The sequence below is a fragment of the Crotalus tigris genome, unplaced genomic scaffold (assembly GCF_016545835.1).
Source record: "Crotalus tigris isolate CLP2741 ecotype Arizona unplaced genomic scaffold, ASM1654583v1 scf7180000020961.217079, whole genome shotgun sequence".
Taxonomy (NCBI): Eukaryota; Metazoa; Chordata; class Lepidosauria; order Squamata; family Viperidae; genus Crotalus; species Crotalus tigris.
The window spans coordinates 163,173-189,672 of record NW_024098279.1 but is presented as its reverse complement, the minus strand read 5'-3'; the positions used below and the strand labels follow the sequence as shown (position 1 = coordinate 189,672).

The window sequence follows — 26,500 nt, the reverse complement described above, 5'->3', positions numbered from 1 at the left end:
ATATTCCAGGTGTGGTCTTACTAGGGTTTTATAAAGCGCTACTAATACCTTGCATGATCTTGATTCTATGCCTCTGTTTATACAACCCAGGATTGTATTAGCCTTTTTGGCTGCTGGCTCATGGTTAAGTGATTGTCTACTAAGACTCCAAAGTCCCTCTCACAGTTACTGTTTTTAAGCCAGGTCTTGCTCAATCTGTACTTGTACCTTTGATTTTTCCTGCCTAAATGTAAAACTTTTCTTCACATTGAAACTCATTTTGTTGGATAGTGCCTATTGTTCAAGTTTGTCAAGATCTTTTTGGATCCTGTGTTTGTCTTCTGGGATGTTAGATACTCCTGCTAAAAAAAAGTGCAGAAAAGTAATTAAGAAAAACATTTTTAAAATGTTATGTAAAGATTCAGTTTATTTTAGTTTAATAATAGCAGTTGCATGCTAAACCATCTTGAATGTTGCCAAACAAAGCAAAAATCTTTTCATTATTTTACTAGTGTAATTAACCAGCATATTATAGCCAGAAGTACCCATGAAGAATGGAGAACTGTGTATACTTCAAGTAGTTGCAGTGCTATAAGTTGCAAATAAGTTCTATAGCTGTTAGGCATTCTTTATTTAATCAGCTTAATGCAGCCATGAAAAAAATCAAGTCATAAATGGAGATTTCCTGGACTGTTATTCTTCTAATCAAGATATATGCTTGGAGTAATAACTCATAGGCTGTATTTGCATGATAGTTACTTCTGATTAAAGAACTGTACAGAGCAAACCATAGTTAAAGTCTGCATAACATATTAAACACAACTCATTAGGTTAATCTGGGATTCAATGCATTTGTAAACCCAGCCTTAAACTGAGGATGAAGTAGAAATTGCATGAAAGGTGAGGTTTTATGTTGCCATGAAACAGATAAAATTATGATCCAGACTTTAAGTCAGGGGTGTCAAACTTGCAATGTCACGTGATGTGTAGCGACGTATCGTGACTTTTTCCCCATTGTCAGCAATGGGGTGGGCACGGTTTCAGCATGACGCATCCGACCTGTGTGCCAGCAGTTTGACACCCCTGCTTTAAGTGATGCTTGTTTTTAATTTTGTCAATGTATAAAATTTTGATTTTTTTTTCTTTAAAAGATCTGTATTTATAAGAAATGCTTTATCCACACATTAGCCAAGTATGATCACTTTATGATCCAGTATGTCACACAATTTTTAAATGTTGGGTTGAATAAACTGTTTAAATTATGGGTTAGTATATTTTGCTTGTGTAACTTAAGCATTCCTATTTCAAGCATGTTTTATAAATGAAATATCATAGGTGGATACTTCTGGATGGTAGAAATAACTTTTGTGCACATAAAATGTTTTGCTTATGTTTAGCTGGCATGAAGTTTGCCTATGTTTATGGTTTAGTTTATGGCAGTGGCTGTGCTTTTACAATGTGCTTATCCTTTATTAATTTACTCACGATAAACTTGATAATCTGAATTTAGACAACACAAACTAAACTATCACATTGGCTGGATTTACACAGTGTGCTGCATTATAATTTGGCCAATCAGAACTAGTGGTTAAGATACCAGACTATAAACTGGTAGACTGAATTCTTAGTCCTGCTTTAAGTATTGAAAACCAGCTGGGAGACCTTAGACCAATCAAATTTAACCTAACTTGTTGCATGTATCCAGAGAAATTGCATTAAGTAAATATTGTTAAATTAACCTTGGCTTATGTTGTGCAAGGAAAGCTACTGTTTTGCTGTCCATTCACTGTTTAATGGTGTATGGTTTTTCCTCTGCAAAATTATGCAGGTCAGCCATAGCCATTAGCTGAAATATAATCATTTGTTTTTGCTACATGTACCAGTTTCAGTGTGACATCTGGATCACTTGCTCTAATCTAGATAAAGCCCAGACTGGTTAGTTAGTGCAAAATCAGCCCGATCCCAATTACTGCAGCGGCAGGCTCCCTTTGAAGTTAGCAAAGGACCGGTGATTCGAAGAAAGCTGATTGGCTCCCGGCAACAGGTGCAGAGCGCTGATTGTTTGGGAGCCACTACCTGCCAGAGGGGTGAGGAATGCAAGCCGAGAGTGTCGCAGTCTAATAGAGGCTGGGAGGGATGTGACGCTCTGCCAACGCAGGTCTTCGTCGAACATAGGAGATTTCCCTTCCTCTTCCACCTCCGTTCCGTGGAGAATGGAACAAACCCGGAACTCTGGCCTGAGAACTATTCAGGCGGCGAAAGCGTTGCTCACCTCTTCATAGTAGCAGCTGCGCGTGTCCCTGTTGCGCCTGAAGCGCGGAGAAGAAGCCCAATGGAGCTCACGGAGGTCGACTTGGGCGACAACAGGGAGGCCGCTGAAGTAGAAACAGGCAGATGTGTTCGGAGCAGAGTAAGCAGCAATGCAGACAGCTTGGTGGAGGACGAAGAGGCGGAGCTCGGCCGGAGTAGAAGGGCCAGCCGCGCCTCCTCTCTGGTGAGTGACCTGCTAACCGAGCTCTACAGCGTGGCGCGCCTCCGCCACCGCGACAGCGTAGACAGGTCCACGGAGGCGTCCGCCGGCTCCGACGCTTTCCCCGGGGGGAGAGGCAGCAGCGCTGAATCCCGCGTCCTGCAGGAGCTGCAGCGGAACTCTGGTCAGCGGCACCAGAGGAAGTACCTGGCTCAGAAAGGTAAAGCAGACCGAGGATGCCGCGAAGGTTTCTCCTCACTGAACCCCGTGCCGTCCTATCATGGGGAATAGTCCCCCGGCTGATATGCACAGCGAAGGCAGAAACAGGCTTCTCTGACTGAGAGAAGAGCTGGGCTCGGTCCAATTGCGCTGGGTGGTCGTTCTGGGAATAAAAGTGAAAGTGAAAGCAAACATGTGACCCATCTGGAATTGGCAGAGAAAAGATAAAAATGAAGTGATCGTGATAAACAGAGCTCTGCTGGAAGATAAGGCACAGAGCCCCACTAAAATATAGGTAAATGCCCAGTCATGGTTGTGAGTTTATGGCAGAGCTGTAGGAATTCGGTTTGAGATAAAAGGTAATAAACAGTAGAGTCTAATGTTTTGAGGTTCGCAGAAATGAACACCGTTTAAATCTTGATTCTGCTTCTTTATTTGCCCCATCCTCTCTTATTTGAAGGAAGTGTTTCAGTTAATTGAGACATATGTCAGTCAAAACAAGATTTTCCTTTCTTGTTTCTTATAGGATCTCATTTTCTTAGTTTTCTGATTGGCTTTGAACATTATTCTTGTACTCAAATTTCTTTCAGTTAAGCAGAGATTGTCCCTGCCTACCCTAAAGGTGGGATGAAAAAAAGAGCTCACCTTGGACTAAGAAGAGAAGTTTTCCCAATATCTCTGCCCCTACCATCAGCCAAGTTGTTTTCTTGAAGACTGATTATTTTCTTTTGCAAAAAACATCATTATCCTGCATATATAAATTCTCATTCCACACCCCCAAAAGGGAGAAAAATGAATGAAATGCAGCCATTAAAATTTAGCATTAACACTGTGTATTAATGCAAATCACAATATACATTTCACCAAAGCTATGATCTTTAAGAATTGGTACCTGGATTTTCCTCTCTCTCTCTCTCTCTCTCTCTCTCTCTCTCTCTCTCTCTCTCTCTCTCTCTCTCATTGCTTTCTTTTGTGTTGTTTTTTTAAAATTATAACCTCTGGGCAGGTTGCTTTTTACTGATGGAAAGTCTTTTTAAATGATGATGATTTAAATATTTAAAAACATTAAGCAAGCAACTATTCCTTCTTCTGTCTGCAACAGTGACATGGTGATCCTAACAAGATTTTTACAAGGATCATGGGCCAAGATGGCCCATGTGAATGCTGAAAAGACACTTTATAAAGGATAAGAATTATCAGCTTTCTGATAGAAATGTGTATGATCACTCAAATTTCCCTAAAGAACTGAAATTTTCTCTCTGAGTGAAGTTAATTAATTTGAATTGCATAGAAAACTTAAAGTAGTGCTCTGCTATTAGCCTCTTGTTATTTAACATATTTCACTAGACTATAAACTCAGTACTGAACCTTCAAAGTATCTTTTCAGTAAAGTTTGTGCTATAATTTTTGTTAGGTGTAAAAAATATTCTTTTTCCCTGGCTGTGTGTGTTGCTATGCTTTTTTTAAAAAATAAAAAGTGTTGGGTTTTGTTAATCAGTGAATGACAGTTTGATACCAGATTTAGTATGTCTATTATCTACGGTTACTTATTAGTGACAAACCCCTCATTTGTTTTAACTACAGTAATTTCCCCCTTAATGGATTACTGCCTTGTCGTGGCAAAGGGGCTTGCGTAACTCAATGAAGCTATGAGCTATGCCGTGCAGGGCCACCCAAAACGGACAGGTCATAGCAGAGAGTTCTGACAAAATGTCATCCACTGGAGAAGGAAATGGCAAACCACTCCAGTATCTTTGCCATGAAAACCCCATGAACAGTACTAAAAGGCAAAAAGATATGACGCTGGAAGATGAGCCCCTGAGGTCAGAAGGTGTCCAATATGCTACTGGGGGAGAGCAGAGGGCTAGTACTAGTAGCGCCAGAAAGAATGAAGCGACTGGGCCAAAGCCGAAAGGACGCTCAGCTGTGGATATATCTGGTGGTGAAAGGAAAGTCCAATGCTGCAAAGATTTTTTTCTCCATAGGAACCTGGAATGTAAGATCCATGAATCAAGGCAAGCTAGACGTAGTCAAAAAAGAGATGACAAGACTGAACATCTTAGGAATCAGTGAACTAAAATGGACAGGAATGGGTGAATTTAACTCAGATGACCATCAGGTATACTACTGTGGGCAAGAATCCCTCAAAAGAAATGGAGTAGCCTTCATAGTCAATAAAAGAATAGGAAAAGCAATACTGGGATACAACCCCCAAAATGACAGAATGATCTCAATTCGAATCCAAGGCAAACCATTCAGTATCACACAATAGTCCAAATCTATGCCCCAATCACTGGTGCTGAAGAGGATGAAATTGACCGGTTCTATGAAGGCCTACAGCACCTTATAGAATTAACAGCAAAAAATGATGTCCTTATCATCATGGGGGATTGGAATGCTAAGGTAGGAAACCAAAAGATAACCGGAATAACAGGCAAGTTTGGCCTTGGAGTACAAAATGAAGCAGGGCACAGGCTAATAGAATTTTGTCAAGAGAATACGATGGTCATAACAAACACTCTTTTCCAACAACCCAAGAGACGGCTCTACACATGGACATCACCAGACGGTCAACATAGAAATCAGATTGACTATGTACTCTGCAGCCAAAGATGGAGAAGCTCTATACAGTCAGTAAAAACAAGACCAGGAGCTGACTGTGGCTCAGATCATGAGCTTCTCATTGCAAAATTTAGGCTTAAATTGAAAAAAGTAGGGAAAAGCACTAGGCCACTCAGGTATGAACTAAATCATATTCCTGATGAATATACAGTAGAGGTGACAAATAGATTTAAGGAACTGGATCTGATAGACAGAGTGCCTGAAGAACTATGGATGGAAGTTCGCAACATTGTACAAGAGGTAGCAACTAAAACCATCCCAAAGAAAAAGAAATGCAAGAAAGCAAAATGGCTGTCTGAGGAAGCTTTGCAAATAGCTGAGGAAAGAAGGGAAGCGAAAGGCAAAGGAGAAAGAGAAAGATACACCCAATTGAATGCAGAATTCCAGAGAGTAGCTAGAAGAGATAAGAATGCCTTCTTAAATGAACAGTGCAAAGAAATAGAAGAAAACAACAGAATAGGGAGGACCAGAGATCTCTTCAAGAAAATTGGAGATATGAAGGGAACGTTTCATGCAAAGATGGGCATGATAAAGGACCAAAATGGCAGAGACCTAACAGAGGCAGAAGAGATTACGAAGAGATGGCAAAACTACACAGAAGAACTATACAAGAATGAGCTTAACATCCCAGATAACCACAATGAGATGGTCATTGACCTCGAACCAGACATCCTAGAATGTGAAGTGAAATGGGCCTTAGAAAATCTGAGCAACAACAAAGCTAGTGGAGGTGACAGTATTCCAGCTGAGTTATTCAAAATCTTAAAAGACGATGCAGTAAAAGTGCTACACTCAATTTGCCAGCAAATTTGGAAAACCCAACAGTGGCCACAGGATTGGAAAAGGTCAGTTTACATTCCAATTCCAAAGAAAGGCAATGCCAAAGAATGTTCAAACTATCGCACTATTGCACTCATTTCACATGCTAGTAAAGTTATGCTTAAAATCCTACAAGCTAGACTCCAGCAGTATGTGGATCGAGAACTACCAGAAGTACAGGCAGGATTTCGAAGAGGCAGAGGAACTAGAGATCAAATTGCCAACATACGCTGGATCATGGAGAAAGCTAGGGAGTTCCAGAAAAACATCTACTTCTGCTTCATTGACTATGCAAAAGCCTTTGATTGTGTGGATCACAACAAATTGTGGCAAGTTCTTAAAGAGATGGGAGTACCAGACCATCTCATTTGTCTCTTGAGAAACCTATATGCGGGTCAAGAAGCAACAGTGAGAACCGAACACGGAACCACTGATTGGTTCAAAATTGGAAAAGGAGTCCGGCAAGGCTGTATACTGTCGCCCTGCCTATTTAACTTATATGCAGAGCACATCATGAGAAAGGCAGGGCTAGATGAATCAAAAGTTGGAATTAAGATTGCCGGGAGAAATATCAACAACCTAAGATATGCAGATGATACCACTCTAATGGCAGAAAGTGAAGAGGAACTAAAGAGCCTCTTGATGCGGGTGAAGAAGGAGAGTGCAAAAGTTGGCTTGAAACTCAACATTAAGAAAACCAAAATCATGGCATCCGGCCCTCTCAATTCCTGGCAAATAGATGGGGAAGAAATGGAGGTAGTGACAGATTTTATTTTTCTGGGCTCCAAGATCACCTCAGATGGGGACTGCAGCCAAGAAATTAAAAGACATTTGCTCCTGGGGAGGAAAGCTATGGCAAATCTAGACAGCATACTAAAAAGCAGAGACATTACCCTGCCAACAAAAGTATGTATAGTCAAGGCCATGGTTTTCCCAGTTGCAATGTATGGCTGTGAAAGTTGGACCATAACAAAAGGCTGAGTGCAAAAGAATTGAGGCCTTTGAACTATGGTGCTGGAGAAGACTCCTGCGAGTCTCCTGGACTGCAAGGCGATCAAACCGGTCAGTCCTAGAAGAGATCAATCCCGACTGCTCTTTAGAAGGCCAGATCCTGAAGTTGAAACTCAAATACTTTGGCTACCTAATGAGAAGAAAGGACTCACTGGAGAAGGGCATAATGCTGGGAAAGATTGAGGGCAATAGAAGAAGGGGACGACAAAGAATGAGGTAGCTGGATGGAGTCACTGAAGCAGTAGGCGTGAACTTAAATGGACTCCAGAAGATGGTAGAGGACAGGAAGACCTGGAGGAACATTGTCCATGGGTTCACAATGGGTCGGACACGACTTCGCAATTAACAACAACAACAGTAAGTTCATGAACAGATACCATCTGCTAACTTAAATCAGTTTGATGTCTGTTTTTGTCCACTAGAAGATACCTTATGAGTGCATGGAAGATTTTAAAAAAAGTTTCCAGTACAACCTTATTTAATTAAGTAGAATTCTGTAAAAAGTATCACAGGGTTTTATTGTGTTTGGTTATATGTAGCATCTAAATCTTCTGGCATATGATGTCACTATATAAAGAAAACTTAAATTAGAATTTTATATTTGAAAATTTCAAATTCAAGCTATAGTAAAATAAAATTGAGCCAATAAATTAAGGTTCCGTTCTATACATACCAACCCTGGAGTAAAAGTATTTGAAATCCATGCAGTTCTAAAAATTATGCTGATAAATATTTTAAACATTTTAATTACATATTGGTAAAATTCAGATCCTCTAAAAATTGTATTGAATGCCAATAATAAATAGGTTTATTCATGTCCTGTAGTTTCAATTAAACTCAGCAAATCTAATATTTCTATAGTTTCCTTCTTAGTAATAGTTCAATAATGAAGCATGCATATCCCAATTTAAACAATACGTTCAAAGCTATCCTGAGAATTTGGATATGGTTTCAGTTAATCATTGCCTTGCTTTTTTCATAGGAGTCATCCTAAATAATAACATTGATACCTATCATTTTTCTACAGTATTCTTTTATAAGACTTTATAGTATATATTATCTTAGAATCATGCTATGAATTTTACCAGGGGTACCTAGAATGATAAGACCCTTTTGAAGAAAGCCATACTGATTATCAAAGAAGGAAATAGATTTTCAAGTTGCAGATTGCAGCCTTTGGCCCTTTTTTCTTTTCTTGACAGATATTAGTGAATTGACAACAGTAATATGGGAGTTGAATTACAGAATTTGTGTTCAGTCAGCAAAACTGCTTCGCCTTCTGAAACAAAAGGACAGACTTCTACATAAAGTCCAAAGGAACTGTGATATTGTAACAGCCTGTTTACAGGCCATTTCCCCCAAACGACGTAAGTACGATTTATGTTAATCCAGAAATGTTATTTTATTCCAAATATGCTACTGTTGTATTTTCAAAATGTTTTTCAGGACAAGAAAAATGTTTCTATAAATATTCTGTAGTAATGTGAATAAGAAAGTCATATTTGGAGTTAAACTTTCTAAGGATTTATCTTATAGAATTGCAGTATATTATTATTGGTAAGAAATTGGTAAAGATTTTTATATGGTAGTATTTCAGAACTAAAAGCTGATTGTACAATATATTTGTGGAGAAAATTTATGTTTTCAAATAGATAAAGTCCTGAAGTCAAGGAAACAGGAATTCAGTTATAATTACTTGAACTTTAGAAAATATATTGGAAAATATATTTAATCATGATTACAAGCTCTGCTACAGCAATGAATATCACACAAGTTATTCTCATAAATGTTTTAAAGCTAATTGTCTTGTATCTTTTTCATTAACATGCAGCATGGCAGTGTGCTATCCACAGGTACAGTACATAAACTAGTTTGAAGAGTGCACTAACATGAACTGGTGCATGCAACTATCCATGTTAAATGTAGACTTTTTAATGCTGTTCCAATTCTGATCTTGAGGGATGTGAGATTAGAAGTTTCTACTATTTGATTTAAGTAGCTGATTAAAATTTTGTATAGCATAATCCTAAAGCATGGTTCCTTGAAGTAAGAGCCATTCTGTTAAAGAAAGCTTATTCCAAGAAAACATGCATAAGTTGCAGGCTACACCACAAATTCTTTAAATATACGTTTGTGTCATACTTCAGAGATATAGACCAGGGGTCTGCAACTTTAAACACTCAAAGAGCCACTTGGACCAGTTTCCCAGAGAAAAGAAAACACTGGGAGCCACAAAACTTGCGTGCGCACAAGGGGGGGAAGTTAGATTGAAAAGTTTAATTAAAAAGAAATAGAGGCTGCTGTGCATGAGTTCTCTCTCTCTCTCTCTCTCCTCTCCCCCTCTCTTTCTCCCTCTTTCTTTTTTTCTCTCTCTCTTTCCCCCGTCTCTCTTTCCTCTCCCTCCCTCTCCCTCCCTCTCTCTTTCTCTTCCCCTCCCTCTCTCTTTCCTCTTCCTCTCTCACCCTCTTTCTCTCTCTTTCCTCTCTCCCCTCTCTCTTTCTCTCCTCTCCCCCCTCTCTCTCTTTTCTCTCTTTCCCTCTTTCTCTTTCCCTCTCTCTTTCCTCTCCCTCTCCCCCCTCTCTCTCTCCCTCTCTCTTTGCCTCTCTCTCTCCCTCTTTCTCTTTCTCACTTTCTCCTCTCCCTCTCTCCTCTCTTTCCCTCTTTCTCTTTCCTCTCTTTCTCTCTCTCCCTCTCTCTTTCCTCTCCCTCTCTCTCCCTCTCTTTCTCTCTCTCCCCTCTCTCTCCCTCTCTTTCTCTCCCCTCTTTTTCTCTCTTTCTTTCCTCTCCCTCTCTCTTTTCTCTCTCTCCCTCTTTCTCTTTTCCTCTCTCTTCCTCTCTCTCCCTCCCTCTTTCTCTCCCTCTTTCTCTGCCTCTTTCTCACTTTCCCTCTTTCCGTCTTTTTCTCTCTTTTTCCTCTCACTCTCTCTTTCTGTCTCTCCTCTCCCACTCCCTTCCTTCCTCTCTTTCTCTCCCTCCCTCTCTTTCTCTCTCTTCCCCTCCCTCTCTCTTTCCCTCTCTCTCTTTCTCTCTCCCTCTCTCTCTTTCTCTCTTTCCTCTCCCTCTCTTTCCTCTCTCTCTTTCCCTCTCTCGGTCTCCCTCCTTCTCTCTCTTTTTCCTCTCCCCCTGTCTTTCTCTCTTTCTCTTTCTCTTCCTCTCTTTCTCTTTCTCTTTCCTCTCTCTCTCTCTTTTCTCCCTCTCCCTCTTTCTTTCTTTCTTTCCTCTCTCTTTTTCTCTCTCTTTCTCTTTCCTCTCTCTCTTTCCTCTTCTCTCCCTTCATTTCTCTCTCTCTTTCTCTCTCCACACCCTCTCTTTCTCTCTCCCTTTCCCTTTTCTCTCTCTTTCTCTCTCTTTTCTCTCCCTCTCCCACATCTCTTTCTCCCTCTCTCTTTCCCTCTCCCACATCTCTCTTTCTTTCTCTCTCCCTCTCTCTTTCCCTCTTTCTCTCCCTCTTTCCTCTCTCTTTCTTCTCCCTCCTCTCTCCTCTTCCTTTCTTTCCCTCTCTCTGTTTTTCTCTTTTTTTCCTCTCCCTCTCTTTCTCTCTTTCCTCTCTCCTTCTCTCTTTCTCTCTTTCCTCTCCCTGTCTCTCTCTCCCCCCCTCTCTCTCTCCTCTTCCTCTCCCTCTCTTTCTCTTTCTTTCTCTCTTTCTCTTTATCTCCTCTCCCTCTCTCTCTTTTCTCTTTCTCTTTCTCTCTCTCTTCCGCCTCCCTCTCTTCTCTCTCTTTTTCTCTCTCCCTCTTTCTCTACCTCTCTTTCCTCTCTTTCTCTCTCCCTCTTTTTTATCTCCCTCTTTCTCTCTTTCCGTCTCTTTCCTCTCCCTCTCTCTCTCCCCTCTCTTTCTCCCCCTCTCTCTTTATCTTCCTCTCTCCCTCTCTCTCTTGCTCTCTCTCTCTCTAGTAGATATAGTGTATATCTTTTTTAATGAAAATTATCAACACTTTTGATCAGTGATGTCATCAAAGTAAACAAACCCACATGATTATGTCACCAGGTCATGACCCTAAGCAGAAGTGACATGTTGGCCTAAGCCCATCAAGATAAGTATGAGTAGCCCTAACAGCCCAATTTTCAGATAAGGTGTGTTGAACCTAACCCCATCAAGAAACATGTGGTAGTCAATCCTCTGGGTACATGATTAGCTTAACCCTAGACTAATTCTATGGACATTCAAAACCAAAAAAAGCTAAGTAAAGTAAATAATTAGCAGAGGCCTGTGTTTTTGGGAAACAAACCCCTACTTTGGGGAGCTGTGAAATTAAAAAAAAATGCTTTTTATTTCTAATCATTCTAGACTAATGATGTTTTTAATTTTTGTGGAGTTTTAAAAATCAGTGCCTCAAAAGCTGGGAAAAAAGGAACGCCTAAAAGGCAGCCAGGGCCTGCATTTAACCCCCTTTTTTCTAAAAGGTATTTATTGCTAGCCGGTTTTAAAATCACTTCCTTGAATGCAGGGGGAAAAAACAAACAAACCACAGTCCTTTTAAAACCCGCAGCTGGTTTTTACCTTTGTGAAAATCTAAAGACACATATTTTGCCAATTGCACCCTCAAATCCTCATGTACACATAACTGTTCGAAGCACAGCCTTAATAAAATTTATTCTGCCCCCCTACAGCCAGGTGGCAAGTAGGAGTTAAGCATTGCTCAGGCATGTCAGGACCGTGATTCTGGGCATGCGTGTTTCTGTCTGCTAGTAAAAAATTCCTTGTTCAGGACATGCCCGGGCATGTCATACCCCCCATGATTCTGGGCATACGCAATGCTCAAGGGAGTGTCATTGCAACGGCAGGGGAGTTTGTGCGGGCGAGCCTGAACAGCTAGCGATTTAATTCCAGCAGTCTTTTGAAGATGGCAAATACTGATGGAGATTTGACCCCCAAACCTCCCAAGCGTGGGCGTAGAATAAGAAAAGGATCTGCGCTATATGGCTGCATTGAAGAGAACGAACTTATAAAGCCTTGTTATTGCAGGTTCTGCAAAACATCAAATGGTAAGTAAATCTAAAAATTAAGAAAACAGTATTTTGATTAGTTGAAACATCTAGCCTAATTCTACCTTATTTCCTGCTTTAGAAATGGTGGAGTCTCAAAATGTCAGCATGCCTCAGATTCTGAAAGCGTGTATCATTAAAATATTACACCATTGTTTAATGGGGTGTCTATAATCAGATGAAGTCCATGTGGATGGTACCAGTGAAACAGAGCTTATTAACAGCTTATGCTTTAGACTTTCTATGCCTCATGTTCTCTGGATCATCATCAGTATTTCTGACAAAATGAATAACTTATATTTCACCCAGGATTCCCTTGGTGAGTTCAAGACATTCATACAGCGTATCGAGAAGAACAGTAAACCACTGTCATTAATGTTAAAGATTGAAGCTGAATTGCCATTGACTCTGAAAAGGTTCATATGCCAGAATATAACAGAAATTAATTACAAGAAACTGTTAATGCTATGAAATTTATAATAAAATGTGCTTTACAAATCACATGAAGATGTATTATGTTTTTCTTTTGCTGACCCCCTGTTTAAACTTGTCAGATGTTAAACGCAGAGATACAATTTAATCAAAACTCACGTGATATTATTTAATTGTGTTTTCCTGATGAGGCGGGGCTGGCCAGTTTTGCAAAACGTGTGAAGAACTCACCAACTCTGATGTGATTAATTTATGACATCACCAGCGTGTATAAAAGTAGGGCCCATACTGGTCCAGTCACATTTGCTGGTTTCTGGTATATCCGTACTTCCAGAGCCATTTGATCTGCTAAGAAGACCCTTTTCAGGATGGAAGCTACTACTGTAAGTAATTTTATCCCTAATTTTTGAAATACTTAGATGCAAAATGGAGTTTTATAACAGTCTTGTCTGCTTGCTTGTTTGATTGATTGATTGTTTTCTTTCACTAGAATGAATTGACAGACTCAGAATGTTTGAGGGTATATGAAGGTATTTGTCTTTCATACTTTCATACATTTAGATTCTTATAAAAAATTTTCTGCAACAATTCTGACCATTGGGATTTTTCTTTTCCTTCAGAATGGGAGGACGATCAGCCATTCGTGGATCTCACAATCCCCACAGAGCACCAAGGGGCCCAGCATAACATGAGCCCTCAGCTTTCCACAAGCTACACAACACGAATGCTGTTAGGAGGTATAATATCTAGCATTTTATCCAACTACAAAACCATTAGTATTATTTTTTAGAAACTAAAAGGGGGATTGGTATTACATTATTAGGAATGTTGGTGATAGCCTTTTGTTTGTTTGTTTGTTTAACCAGAGCCAGCCTGCAAAAAACCAAAAATGCACGGAGATAGACTTCTCGCATCCCCAGCAGACAATGATAGTTATGATTCTATGCCTGTATCTCAACCAGAAGGGGAGATATGTCATTCTATGCCACAGCTACAGACCCCTAACTCTGCAAACTCTCAGAATATGAACGATGTTTATCTGGATATAGTGCAGGCATGGGAGAAGCATATCCAAAATTTCAGGGCTGTGGAATACTATCATCAATATAGATTTGTTAATCTTTACTGAATCCAGTCTTTTGTAGATGCTATAGAGGCTATTCATAATTATATACAGACTCTTTTGAATAATGTTGCTAGGGACATAGGTCCAAACGATTTTGTTGGATGCAGAGGGGTTAAATCATCCTCTCTTTTCTCTTAGCAGGTGTGTGAATGATTTAAATGCTGATGATTTTCTGACCAGTGTTGAAAATCTGCTTCAAAATAAGGCAGAGATATTGTATGTGTGGAGTAATTTACAATTAGTGGTTACTGTCGTGAAGAACAAGGAGGAGGGAGGGCTTAGGAAGCTAAACATTGTGCTGCTCACCAGAGTGCTGGAGAAAAAAAGACAACACCTAGTAGATTTCATCACCCTGGTCACAAAGCTTCTGCAGATTTTTCTGATCTAGATTATAACAGGGATTCTGAGCTATCCCAGAGACCACGCTATCAACCCTGTGAGTTAAAGAGCTGCAATTTGTGTAAAGACTGGTTTGTTTGCGACTGCGGACATGATTTGTGGTGCACAGGCAGGTCAGCGTATTGCAAAATAGCATGTTATGATCCTTTCTGATTCTGATAGTGGTGATGAGGGATATTTTTCTGATGGTGGAGCCATGCCTCTTCTGAACTCTGTATAACCAATAAAAGACTGTGTTAACGTCAACGCTTGACCATTTGTAAGTGGTCTTTCAATATAATGATGCATGAAAAGCTTCTAAGCCATATTTATTATACACCAGGTTGTGTAGGGAGTTATGGACGTGCGAATACCCTTTTTCAGGAATGTGGCTGTCAGGGCAAGACGCTTATATGCTTCATAAGTCTGCAAGAATTAATTTTCCTAGAAATAAAACAGTAGTGTCTGGCTTAGATCATCAATGGCAGGCTGGCCTCATAGATGTCTCCAAATTTTCTAAGGAGAACCATGGAAAAAAGTACATCTTAGCAGTTATCGATGTATTATCTAAATATGCCTGGGCCTCCCCTTTATCTGATAAATCAGGGAGGGAAGTTACATCCGCCATCTAGAATATCTTTGAAACAGGACGCGCACCCCGAAAAATACAGACAGATGCAGGTATATAGTTCTTGAATATTCTTCTGAAGAAACTTTTAGCACGTTATGGCATTCATCATTTTGTCACTCATAGTGAAATTAAAGCAGCCGTTATAGAGAGGTTTAGTAGAACCCTAAAAAACAAACTCTGAAGATATTTCACAGCTAGAAATACCCATAGGTATGTGGACATTTTGGCAGATACTCTTCAGGGGTACAATAACACTTACCATCGTGGTATCGAGACTGCTCTAACGAAAAAGATTTGTGGATGAGGCTTTATGAGGTAGCTTTAAAAAGTAAAAGAAAGGAAAAATGTCTTAAGATGGGAGATCATGTCAGGATATCCAGACTGAAGGGTAAGTTTGAAAAGGGTTATCAGCAAACCTATACGGATGAGATATTTATCGTCAAAGAACTGGAGACAAGGGGGGAAAGAGTGGTGTATAGATTAAATGATTACACAGGTGACCCTGTAAAGGGGGCTTTTTACTTTGAGAAGCTCCAAAAGGTTCCTGCTGACCAACAGCGCATATACAGAATAGAGAAAATTATCCAAAAAAGAGGGCGGGGAAGACACAGAGTTTCTAGTCAAACAGACTGGATGGCAAGAGAAGTCCAACAGTTGGGTTAAGGAGATTGAAGTACAACATCTTCGATATGGTGGAGTTTTACATCATCTTTCCCAGCAATCTATCAGCAGCAATTTTCCCCCAAAACAAAAATTCTAATTTTACTATTCAGTTAGCGAGATCGTTGGATCTTCCAGGGTCATGGGAAGTAAGGCTAGCAGAAATACAGTATCTGCATAGTTGGCACCCATTAACTTCTGGATATTTTGAAATTGCTAACGAGAGAAAGAGATGGAATTTTTCTTTGAGAAGCGGGTACTATTACAGCATCCGACAACTGTTAGAAAATATGAACAAGCTTATATCAAATGCCAAGGACAGACCTAAGACAACCCTACATTATGATTCAGTGGGTCAAAAAATTAATCTTAAAGGAGATGAGCTGCATACCGTTCTAGTTAGCGGAAAACTTGGACATCTGTTAGGTATGTTCCCTGGATTCAGCATCTTATATGTTTACACAGACATTGTAGAGCTCCAGATGGTGGGTGACTTCTATGTGCCATTACTGTGCTGTGTGCCTGTGCGAGGGCAAGACAATGATTTCATCACAATGACCTATGACTATCCACATTATGTACCGGAAATTAGCTGTGGGGCACATTTGGTCAGACCACCAATCACCTGACCACATCCGTGGTGACAACCCTGAGGATTTATTCAAATACCTTTTTGTGCCCTGTTATGATGTTTCCTGTGAGTTTATGGATACAGAGACAGCCGTTGTGACATGGAAAACAGCCAAGAACCACCCCACCAAATCCACATGCACTAATGAATTCATTGCCAGCTTTACAACAGCTTATGCATGGCTGGAATTATACAGGCTACTGGATGGGATGGGTGATAAATGCCTGTACCATGACACCGATTCAGTCATTTTTGCAAGTAGAGAGGGGGCATGGACACCTCCTTTGGGTGATTATTTAGGACAGCTGACAAGTGAGATTCCACCAAATACGATAACAGAGTTTGTTGTGACCGGTCCCAAAACGTATGCTTATGCTTTGTCCAACGGTGAAGCGGTGCTAAAAGTGAAGGGAATCATGCTAAACTGTGGTAATAGCAATAAGGTTAATTTTGACACCTTGAAAGATTTGTGGATGATTATTGTCTTTCTGGTGCAGAGAGAAAAAAAGATCAGGGTAGAACAGTTGGGGATTGTTAGGGTTAAGAAACAGTGGACCCTGGAAACACAGGTCCTCCGAAAAACTCTAAAAGTAGTGTATAATAAAAGGTTATTAAAGAGTGAGGATTACAGATGCTGCCTTATGGCTATTAAGGCTGGTGGAAAATATTGCATAATTTGTACACCTTTTCTCCTGTATTATAAGTGGGCCGTCCAATTCTGGAAAATCTTTTTTTTAATCAAACAAATGCTAGAACATGGCAATGTTGCGTTGTCTCAAATGTCTCAAAATATTGTATGGTTTTATAGCTGTTGGCAACCTCTGTACAAAGAACTGCTTAATAAATTCCCTTATATTAAGTTGGAAGTTGAAACCTGGAAGACCGCCACCAGCTTGTGTCCTGTAGTAAGCCACGTAGTCTTGAGGGTTCCCATGCTTCTTGATTATAACCATCCTTTACTTTTCAGAGGCCTAAAATGAAGCTTGACAATCGCCTTCCTGTGATAAAAATGCATGTTTTTGTCCTGGTCGGTTTTGATTTCTATAGTAACAGTATCGATGTGATGTTTGCTGACAGGTACATAATGTGGACAGTCATACGTCATTGTGATGAAATCATTGTCTTGCCGTCGCACAGGCACACAGCGCAGTAATGGCACATAGAAGTCACCCACTATCTGGAGCTCTACAATGTGTGTAAACATATAAGATGCTGAATCCAGGAAACATACCTAACAGATGTCCAAGTTCTCCGCTAACTAGAATGGTATGCAGCTCATCTCCTTTACCCACTGAATCATAATGTAGAGTTGTCTTAGGTCTGTCCTTGGCATTTGATATAAGCTTGTTCATATTTTCTAACAGCTGTCGGATGCTGTTATAGTACGTGCTTCTCAGAGAAAAATTCCATCTCTTTCTCTCGTTAGCAATTTCAAAATATCCAGGAGAAGTTAATGTGTGCCAACTGTGTGGATACTGTATCTCTGCTAGCCCTACTTCCCATGACCCTGGAAGATCCAACGATCTCGCTAATAGAATAGTAAAATTAGAATTTTTGTTTTGGGGGAAAATTGTTGCTGATGCATTGCTGGGAAGGGTGATGTAAAACTCCACCATATCAAAGATGTTGTACTTCAGTCTCCTTAACCCAACTGTTGGACTTCTCTGGCCATCCAGTCTGTTTGACTAGAAACTCTGTTTCTCCCCCGCCCACTTTTTTGGATAATTTTCTCTATTCTGTATATGCGCTGTTGGTCAGCAGGAACCTTTTGGAGCTCCTCAAAGTAAAAAGCCCCCTTTACAGGGTCACCTGTGTAATCATTTAATCTATACACCACTCTTTCCCCCCTTGTCTCCAGTTCTTTGATGATGAATATCTCATCCGTATAGGTTTGCTGATAGCCCTTTTCAAACTTACCCTTCAGTCTAGATACCCTGACATGATCTCCCATCTTAAGACATTTTTCCTTTCTTTTACTTTTTAAAGCTACCCCATAAAGCCTCATCCACACATCCCTTTTGTTAGACAAATTTACAGTGTTAGGAGCAGTCCCGATACTACAAACTACCTCATAAAGCCTCATCCACAAATCTTTTTCGTTAGAGCAGTCTCGATACCACGATGGTAAGTGTTATCATACCCCTGAAGAGTATCTGCCAAAATGTCCACATACCTATGGGTATTTCTAGCTGTGAAATATCTCCAGAATTTGTTTTTCAGGGTTCTATTAAACCTCTCTATAACGGCTGCTTTAGTTTCACTATGAGTGACAAAATGATGAATGCCATAACGTGCTAAAAGTTTCTTCAGCAGAATATTCAAGAACTCTTTACCTGCATTTGTGTGTATTTTTCAGGGTGCGCTTCTTGTTTCAAAGATATTCTGGAAGGCGGATGTAACTTCCCTCCCTGATATATCAGATAAAGGGGAGGCCCAGGCATATTTAGATAACACATCGATAACTGCTAAGATGTACTTTTTTCCATGGTTCTCCTTAGAAAATTTGGAGACATCTATGAGGCCAGCCTGCCATTGATGATCTAAGCCAGACACTACTGTTTTATTTCTAGGAAAATTAATTCTTGCAGGCTTATGAAGCGTATAAGCATCTTGCCTTGATAGCCATGTCTTGACTGCTTCATGGTCAGGTTTTTAATCATGTTTTCTAGCTTCCTGAAAAAGGATATTCACACCTCCGTAACTCCCTACACAACCTGGTGTATAATAAATACGGCTTAGAAGCTTTTCATGCATCATTATATTGAAAGACCACTTACAAATGGTCAAGCGTTGACGTTAACAGTCTTTTGTTGGTTATACAGAGTTCAGAAGGGGCATGGCTCCACTATCAGAAAAATATCCCTCATGGGGGGCGGGGCCAGCTGTCAAGCCGACCGGTTGTGTTGGACAGTTCGCCAAAATACACAACCACTTTGCCAGCTACTTGGGCTGGTTTTTCGGAGCTGCGGTTCCTTGGAGGGGAGCTGAGAAGGAAGGACGACCTGCAGTGCAATTCAGGTGGCGACTGGAGTGCGACAGCAGGGAAGAGCCTGGCAGACCGAGCGGGGAAGAAGACGGCCTTCAATGGCCAGCATAGAGGCTTGACAGAGGGACAATGCAGGCAGTGAAGTAGCTGAACAACAAGTTCTGCACCTGATCGTTAAAGTTACAACACACCATGCTACAGCTGTGCAAAATGGGTCTGAATACAAAAATTTCTTTATCATAACCCCTGCAACAGATTTTTGTTGCATTCTACCGGCTGGGTCCTTGTGTCAGAGCGTGCAACGCTAGCTTTTGCTGTTGTTTTAAAAACAGCTTTGGAATCAGAGGCTGCCATCTTCAAAAGACTGCTGGAATTAAATCACTAGCTGTTCAGGCCTGCCCGCACAAACTCCCCTGCCCTTACAATGACATGTACTTAAGCATTGTGTATGCCCAGAATCACAGGGGGGGTATGACATGTCTGGGCATGTCCCGAACAAGGCCTAACCCCCCTATTTTAGTAGCAGACACAAACATGCATGCCCCAGTATCGCGGTCCTGACATGCCTGAACGAGGCTTAACCCCTACTTGCCGCCTGGCTGCTTGCCTCTTATAAGCATTTTAATTCCTGTTAATATTCTTTGTCTTTTGCTGTAGGGGGGCAGAATAAATTTTATGAAGGCCGTGCTTCGAATGGTTACGTGTACATGAAGATTTGAGGGTTCAATTGGCAAAATATATGTATTTAGATTTTTACAAAGGTAAAAACCAGCTGCGGGTTTTAAAAGGGCTGTGGTTTGTTTGTTTCCCCCCCCCCCCTGCATTCGAGGAAATGATTTTAAAACCAGATAGAAATAAACACCTTTTAGAAAAAAAGGGGTTAAATGCAGGCCCTGGCTGCCTTTTAGGGCTCCCTTTTTCCCAGCTTTTGAGGCACTGATTTTTAAAACTCTACCAAAATTAAAAGCATCATTAGGCTAAAATTATTAGAAATAAAAAGCATTTTTTTATTTTTAAATTTCACAGCTCCCCAAAGTAGGGGTTTGTTTCCCAAAAACACATGCCTCTGCTAATTATTCACTTTACTTAGATTTTTGGTTTTGAATGTCCATAGAATTAGTCTAGGATTAAGCTAATCATGTACCCAGAGGATTGACTGCTACATCTTTCTTGATGGGGTTAGGTTCAACACGCCTTATCTGAAAATTGGGCTGTTAGGGCTACTCATGCTTATCTTGATTGGCTTAGGCGAACACGTCACTTCTGCTTAGGGCAGGGGTGTCAAACTCAATTTCATTGAGGGCCGCATCAGCATTGCGGTTGCCCTCAGGGGGCTTGGTGGGTGTGGCCAGGGTGGTTGCGGCCTACTGGGTGGATGTGGCCAGCTCTACATCGTTCGCGTCAAGGGTGCCTTTGGGGCCCTGGGAAGGAGTGGGATAGATCTGAGGTTCTCTGGCAGAAGGGGGTGGGACCAGGGCAAGTGCCAAGGCATGGTCCACTGGAGGAGCCTCACTGTTCCTCTCAGGCCATGTGGGGGGGGGGGGCTTATGGAGCTGAATACGTTTCAGCATAGATGGCCACCACAAAATTGTACACTGGCTCCCGGCTGGCCTGGGCCAGGGCCAAGGCAGAGGGGGCCGTTACCTCACTGTTTCCAGGATGGCTTCGTGGGCCACATGAAACCACTTTGTGGGCCACATCCGGCCCCTGGGCCTTGTGTTTGACATGTCTGGCTTACGGTCATGACCTGGTGATGTAATCATCACATGGGTTTGTTTACTTTGATGATGTCACTGATCAAAAGTGCTGATAATTTTCATTAAAAAAGATATACACTATATCTATTCTCTCTTTCCTCTCTCTCTCTCTCTCTCTCTTTCCTCTTTCTCTCTCTCCTCTCCCTCTCTCCCTCTGTCTCCCTCCCTCTCTCTCCTTCCCCCCTCTTTCTCTCCCTCTCTTTCTCTCTCTATTTTTCTCTCTTTTTCTCCCTCTCTCTCTTTCTCTCTCTCCCCTCCCTCTCCTTCTCTCCAATCTTCTGCTCACCTGGCAAGCTGTCTTCAAGTTGGTCTTCAACAAGCTGACACAGATTCTTTTTTTTAAAATATATTTTATTTTTTTTTAATTTTAACAAAGAGTACTTTAGACACACCGTGGTGTTTTGGTAGACAAACAATTCAAGGTAAAAAACATACATAAACAGCTCAACTTAATACATTCACTATCATCTCTCTATTTCTCACAAATAACAGAATAGATTTAATATATTCCATTTCTAGCTTAAATTCTGTTTTAAAGCTTTATCAATTTAAAATTACCATAATCAAATATTGTTTTACATCAACAAATTATCACTTCAAGTATCTCTACCATGTATATTAAAGTTTTTAATCTCTCTCAGCCCTCTTATCACCAATCTCATTCATTTCTTCTTCCAGTGATAACTAACTTAATTAAAAAAAAACAATGTTAAACTTTAGTTCCTTTCAATTCATTACTCAAACTTCAGATATCCAATTAGTTATCATACCTTATCAGATCATATTATTATAGGCAAAAATCACCTAATCAATTTAAGCCCTTCAAAATTACATTCTCATGACTGAACATTTTTTTTCAACTCCAGAACATACACACACACACACACACACACACACACACACATTAAAAAGAATACTAAAAATAGAAGCATGATTCCTGGGTGTGTGCATATTGTGAATAAAATTTGATCACCAGGAAAAGTTAAAACGTTAAAAGTTTTAATATAAAACAAAAGTTTTAAGTATAAAACGTTAAAAGTTTTTAAAAAGTTAGCAACCTAGTTTTCGTTGGCTCCTGCCAACTTCATCAGGGCGTACATAAATCAATGGGAGTAAACATTTATATATGTGAGTTAATGCCTGCGCTCGCCTTCTGGACCGCGTAATGGGCCCAGGTCGGCCAATCGTAGCATTGGTTATGATTGCTGCATAATTGAGTGACTCATATCACGCGTACCTCATCAAAGTTAAAACAAGCTTCCGACTCTCCACTCATCCATATCCGTGGTCTGGGAGGATCTTCAATCTTATTCCAACTTGAGATGTCATCCCCACCACCAAGTCGTTTCCCCCTCCTCTCTTCCTTAGGATTTTCTGTGAGTTCAGAGCCCTCACCCTTTTCACTATCCTGGCATCTATCCTTAACATCATGATGTTTATCATTACGGAGCCTCACTCTAGATATTCTGCATGTGCTCTCACTGCATGGCTCTCCCCCACGCACCATTTTCCCAGCCTTTCCAGTCTCGTTACACTCCGTAACAGTTGTTCTCCCCTTTTTTGCCAACTCATTGCGGGGACTGGACAGTGAATTCTGTTGACTGATCATCGAGGTAATTAAAATCCCCAGAGATGGTTGCTTGTGTACTTTAGTGAGTTGGCTCTTCTCGCTCCTCCCCCAAGTCGGGTGCGATGTGGAGTGCGATGTGGATCCTGGTACAGTAAATACACCACTATTCACTCCGGCTAATTGTGTTGCCTTCCGAGATCGTGTAATCATTCCTTTGGTAGAAGATTTATGGTAGCTCTCCCCTTGTATGTCTGTGGGGTGTGTGGTTAAACTGTCACTCTGGGCTCTCGTTTCACTCCACGGAGGCAAGTGCATCTCCGATCGACTGATATGCAGGCTGGTCGTCACGAAGGTTCCTGGGGGGGTGGGGAAGATGCCTGATGTGTCAGAAATTGAATCCTTGGAACCGGCGGGTATCGATCGTCATGGAAAGAAATACCCGCCGGTTCCAAGGATTCAATTTCCGACACATCAGGCATCTTCCCCGCCCCAACTAGGGGCATTAAGCAGGCTCAAGTCACAACTGCGAAACATTACAGATCCAAATGTTTCGCAGTTGCGACTTGAGCCTGCTTAACGCCCCTAGTTGGGGGGCTGCAAGGCAAAAGAGATTGTAAAAAGTAAAACTGCAGTATAGCAGTTAAAAAATGTCAAGGTGTAATCAATTGACATCTGTCTGAAAAACTTCCTGCATATACTCCCTTGACTCAGCTGGCAAAGAGGGAGGAGAGCCTGTAGCTTGGTGGTTAAATCACTGCCTAGTATGTAAACTGCCCAGGTTCGAATCCCATAAAGGGTGTGGCTAACTGAAGAGAGCAGAATGAGCTCGAAATGGCCATCTTAGTCTCCCAATTTAATTCTTTAATTCCTTGTCAGAAAAAGAAATTTATATATATATATATATATATATATATATATATATATATATATATATATATATGTATATATGTATATATGTATATATGTATATACATATATAAAATAGAAATAGTAAAGTTCTTAAAAAGAAAGGAGATAAAATCCTTTCCTTCTTTTTTTCCTTTTTAGTGTCCAAATAAAAGTAAAATATAGTCTTTCAGTATTTGTAAAATGCCTTTCTTCCCAAAGAAAGCAGAAGCCGCCTTTCCAAGCCAGGGAAATAATTTCAAAAGCTCTTACAGGTACACAAACGAAAAAAGGCGGAAAAGAGAGAAAAATAAGAAAAAATTCTCACCCGGATTCACCACGGGGGCACTGAAAGCTTAGATGTTGTCTGACTTACGGTCTGAAGCGGCAGGGCGATCGGCCATTTTACTGGTTGATCTTCTCCGTTGGCCCTTGGAGATTTGTCCGGACAGCTGGAGGAGCCGCTGCTCCTCCGCAGCCGGACAGCAGCCTCCTTGACGGAAGTCGCACCCTCCAGGGCGACTTTGGACCGATATAAGGGTTGACTGACGGAGGGAAACCTAGTCGGCGAGAAGTCTGCCCATGCGACTAGTGACGCTGCGAACCAGAAGCCAGGCTGACACATTCTTATTGGGCTAGCTCTCTCCTCCCCTTCCTGCTTCCTACTTCCTGCTTCCTGGGACGCAGGCCAAGGCAGGAGCCCCACCCAATAAGCTTGACAGCTTGTCGGAGAACAGCATAAGGCCACACTCTTTTTTACAGAGAGAGAGAGAGAGAGAGAGAGAAGGGAAGCGCAAGTGCCTCTCTCTCTCTCTCTCTCTCTCTCTCTCTCTCTCTCTCTCTCTCTCTCTCTCTCTGCAAACGGCAGAGGAGGCTGGGAGCCACAGGGGAAGGCTCAAAGAGTCTCATGCGGCTCTGGAACCTCAGGTTGCCAACCCATGATATAGACTAAGCATAGCTAATTTTTTTCCTTTGGCAAAATAACTACCCTGCAAATAAAAATCAACTACTGCATTTCCCTGAAAATAAGCCCTAGCTTGATTTTTTGGGGGTTGGCATAATATAAGGTAGGGCTTATAATATAAGCCCTACCTCAAAAAGAAGACCTAGCGAAGAGCCTGCCCACTCTATCCCATCATTGCCACAGCCACAAGTTGAGGTGAGGGAGGGGGAGATGCCCCATGGGCTCTGCACCCTCTTACCTCAGGGCCCCCACAGCCAGGTCACTCCCTGCTCGGTGACCTCCCCCTGCCTGTTTAATGACCTGGCTACCTGCCCACTTCTTCCCTTTCACTCCCCTCCGAAGCCGGACTGACATGCTATGGAGGATGGATGGGGGAGGCTCTGTCATCTTAGCTGGTCCCCCTCCACCATTTTTGAAGCCAGGGGGGAGTGACTGGAAAAGGCTCCACTACAATTGCACAACAGCCGCATCCACCGCTGGATAGGCTTTCTTTGATCCCGGCCTCCCCCTTGTTTCCCTGAAAATCACCTGCCTGGCAGCACCTGCCACCTCCACCAATTCTTCCATGGCTTGTGCAGTAACCAAGTGGTGCAAGCCTCCCCTGCTACTTCTGCCAGCCTTGGTATCCCTCTGCTAGACCTTGTATCCCTCCGCCAGCCTTCGCCACCACCGGAAAGAACAGAGAACAGAGAAATCTTCCTTCCTTCCTTCCTTCCTTCCTTCCTTCCTTCCTTCCTTCCTTCCTTCCTTCCTTCCTTCCTTCCTTCCTGCAGCAATTGCTAGTCTGCACTTTCTCACTGCCTGGCATCGCCCAGTGTCTCCCTTCTCCATTCTCGAAATGGCAGCTTCTCCTCCCGGCATTGTGTTTCTCCTTCATATGGAAGGACACAAAACTCTGGGAAAATTACCGTACATCAGATGAAGTGGGGCGAGGAAGGCCAGGCACCCCTTCCCCAATGGTTCTGCAAGGCCCTTGAGATTTTGCGTGAAGAAGTGGGTTGCTTCCTGCAGGTTGGCCTCAACACTTGCTTCAGGCAGCAAACAGAAGAGCTTTGCTCTATTTCTCCAGGCAGGGCCTTTTAAATTGTCCCCCCCCCTCCACTTTTCTGGCTTAAACTCCAGAGCAGACACCTTTTCCTCCTGAACATCTGAGGATACTGTAACTACTGTATGATTGTTGTAAGAAGCTGAGTGTACCAGTATGTATGAGTCCAGCCCCCTCGGCACGTGCCAGGCAAGCCCTGCGGGAAGCAATCTGGGAAAACTACCGTATGCCAGCTGTAATGACCCACTTCAGCTGTTCTCCCAAGAATTTGAACTCTTGAGGCAATCATTGCTTCAAACAGGATTCTTTTATTTGGGAATTAGTAACAGTGGGGGATCAAGGCGAGGTCTGAGGTAAAGGTTCGTTAACACCGTATAGTTGCCCAAGCCGTAAAGCCCCTCCCACCAAAGCTGCTCGGATTTGTATCCAATCAGCTGGCATCTCGGGGAGATCAACCGTTGCTCTTGGCATGCAATTTACTGGCTTTGCTGGCATCCGTCTTGCCGCGAACATCTTCGGAGAGCTATCATACCCTTCCCCATGGCTGTTCTATCCCAGCCTATTGCCGTCCTTGTTAAATGCACAAGGACCAAACCCCTGCTGATACAATAGGCTGGAGACTTTAAAACAAAACAAACCCCTTTTAATATGGGTGACAAACCTGTCAAATAGTCCAAAACACAAACAGCAAAACTCAAGTCCAAAGGAAGGAAATAGTCCACAGGAAACACGATGCAAACAGAAGAGTAGTCACAAGCAAGATGAACAGACCAGGATTCCAAGAAACACTTTGCAAACGGTTGCCTTCAGCAACCAGCACCGCCCACATCTCCTCTTTTTATACAGCAGTCCCAAGGCGTTGCCTCTCATTGCCTTCTCCTTTTACTCTGGAGGTACCGCATTGACTGCTGCTGATTTACTCTCGCTAATTGTCGACATGTGCGAGCATCAATTAGCAAGTCCATCAGGTGTGAGTCTTCTGAGTCTGACTCATTCTCCTCACACAGCTGAGCTTCATCAGGAACACGACTGGAGGGCCCAGGCTCTGCATCAAACCGTGAGTCCTGTAATTCATCCGAGCCTCCCTCTGCCCCTGATGGCCCTTCAAATACCTCCTCCACCTCCTCCTCAGATTCCTCAGACTCAGCTGTTGGGAGCACAGGCTGGCACGGAATCACAACACTATTCCGCACTGCAGGGCCCTTCCCCAGGGTCTGCCGATCTGGATGTGGTCGGGATGGGAATTGGTCATGAAAGGCGGTCACCAAGGCAGGAGCATGAACGATGGTCACATCCTCCCAGGTGAACTTCTCCGGTCCGTAGACTTTC

General features: G+C 41.9%; 1 protein-coding gene across 13 annotated transcripts in view; it reads left to right on the top strand.

Annotated features, from left to right (window-relative positions):
- Window positions 1-352: 352 nt before the first annotated feature.
- The window catches only part of TBC1D30 (TBC1 domain family member 30), a 159,334-nt gene continuing 133,186 nt past the window's right edge, over window positions 353-26,500 (top strand). For 2 of the 13 annotated variants that reach the window (XM_039368958.1, XM_039368957.1), the window contains exons 1-2: window positions 353-2,669; window positions 8,323-8,487. In XM_039368958.1, coding sequence (XP_039224892.1) covers window positions 2,312-2,669; window positions 8,323-8,487 — 523 coding nt within the window. In that variant the 5' untranslated portion in view covers window positions 353-2,311. Of the gene's footprint in view, window positions 2,670-2,773; window positions 2,964-3,007; window positions 3,028-7,421; window positions 7,478-8,322; window positions 8,488-8,951; window positions 8,974-11,951; window positions 13,276-26,500 lie in introns of those variants that run through there. The other 11 variants (XM_039368966.1, XM_039368965.1, XM_039368961.1 and 8 more) reach the window with 11 other exon arrangements.